Source organism: Charadrius vociferus, unplaced genomic scaffold, assembly GCF_000708025.1.
Source record: "Charadrius vociferus isolate BGI_N301 unplaced genomic scaffold, ASM70802v2 scaffold406, whole genome shotgun sequence".
In the NCBI taxonomy this organism is placed as follows: Eukaryota; Metazoa; Chordata; class Aves; order Charadriiformes; family Charadriidae; genus Charadrius; species Charadrius vociferus.
This window is the reverse complement of record NW_009648948.1, coordinates 405,498-407,013: the sequence shown is the minus strand read 5'-3', so window position 1 is coordinate 407,013 and position 1,516 is coordinate 405,498. Positions and strand designations below refer to the sequence as shown.

General features: G+C 56.9%; 1 protein-coding gene across 1 annotated transcript in view; it reads left to right on the top strand.

The window, feature by feature from the left end:
- The first annotated feature begins 5 nt into the window (after window positions 1-5).
- Window positions 6-1,516, top strand: part of DZIP1L (DAZ interacting zinc finger protein 1-like) — an 11,195-nt gene continuing 9,684 nt past the window's right edge. The window contains exons 1-2 of the mRNA XM_009887378.1: window positions 6-239; window positions 1,183-1,263. Coding sequence (XP_009885680.1) covers window positions 6-239; window positions 1,183-1,263 — 315 coding nt within the window. The remainder of the gene's footprint in view (window positions 240-1,182; window positions 1,264-1,516) is intronic.

Here is a 1,516-nt window from a genome sequence, read left to right as displayed (position 1 = left end):
TCAGGATGGCCCAGCTGAGCATCGAGTACCTGCTGCACTGCCAGGACCGCCTGGGGACCAGCCTGGCCGGGCACGTCCAAGGCCTCCAAGCTGCCCACGCTGAGCTGGAGCGCACCCAGCAGCAGGCAGCGGAGCAGGCGACACAGCTCCGGGAGGCAAAGGAGGAGAGCAGGAGGTGGAAGAAGCTGGTGGCCACGCAGTATCTCCTCCTGCAAGCCGGCCCAGATGCCTACTGCAAGGTGCCGTGGTGGTGGAAAGGCGTCGGGGGTGGGAAGTGTCCTGGGGAACACCTCATGACCGAGTGACTTTAAGCATGCTCCAGATCAGTGAAAGATTTCTGGGTGCTCCTGGATTTGGGTGGTGATTTTGCTTTTCCCCACCACCACCACCAAGCTTTCCCCCTCCTTTCGGCGGCGAGCCTGCTGGCGGTGCCTCTGGGTCTGCTGCTTCTCCGTCACCAAATCAGCCCTCTCGCTTGTTCCTGGAGAGTAAAAGCCCCCCAAACGAGGTGATTTAGGTTCATACGCCCCCACAAGCGCAGCTCTCCCTTCCTCCAGAGCCGGAGCAGGACCCTCTTAGAACCAGGACCTCAGTGCTGCTTTGGGCACCTTATTGCACTGCTCTGGTGGGGAAAGCATTTTTCCCGCCCCCCAAGCAGTATCCCTACACCATTGGGAGTTGATAGGATAAGGGGGAATGGCTCCAAACTGGAAGAAGGTAGACTTAGATGACATACTAGGAAGAAATTTTTCCCTGTGCGGGTGGTGGGGCACTGGCCCAGGTTGCCCCGAGAAGCTGTGGCTGCCCCATCCCTGGAGGTGTTCAAGGCCAGGTTGGACGGGGCTTGGAGCAACCTGGGCTGGGGGGAGGTGTCCCTGCCCATGGCAGGGGGGTGAGACTGGATGATCTTCAAGGTGTCTTCCAACCCAAACCATTCTATGATCTTGGCTTCTGCCTTCTCCTGACTCATAAATGGTTTCTTTCTTTGGCTTCAGATACAAGGAACTCCTGATACTCTCCATCTATGTACCTCCACCATGACAGCTACATCTCTTGAGGTCTCCTTCTTTGCTTTAAAGCAGCAGCACGTTGTGTGCCAGGCAGGGGATGGGGGGGGGGTGCCCTTTTCTGCAGCTCCCAGTCCCTCTGCTGACTTTCCTTCCCCCCCACCCCCATCTCCAGTGCCACCTCTGCGATAAAGCCTTCGTGAACAACTCCTTCCTGCAAGCCCACGTGCAGCGCCGGCACACCGAGGCCACCAAGGCGGGTGAGCACTGGGACAGTTTCTCCCTTCAATTCCCCAGGCAAGTTTTCCCCCATTGGATGTGGATGCTGGAAACCAGAGAGTTGACCATAGGAGGTGGAAGGCAACTCCTTGTAACCTCTTGCTTCTTCTGCATTTCTGTGAATATTTACAGCGGTTTTGCTCCATGCTTTCGTAGGATTCCTATTGGGATTTTTGCTTTGGGTGGGATGGAGAATCGCATATCGCACCACTGCTCATGGCCTCTCTCTT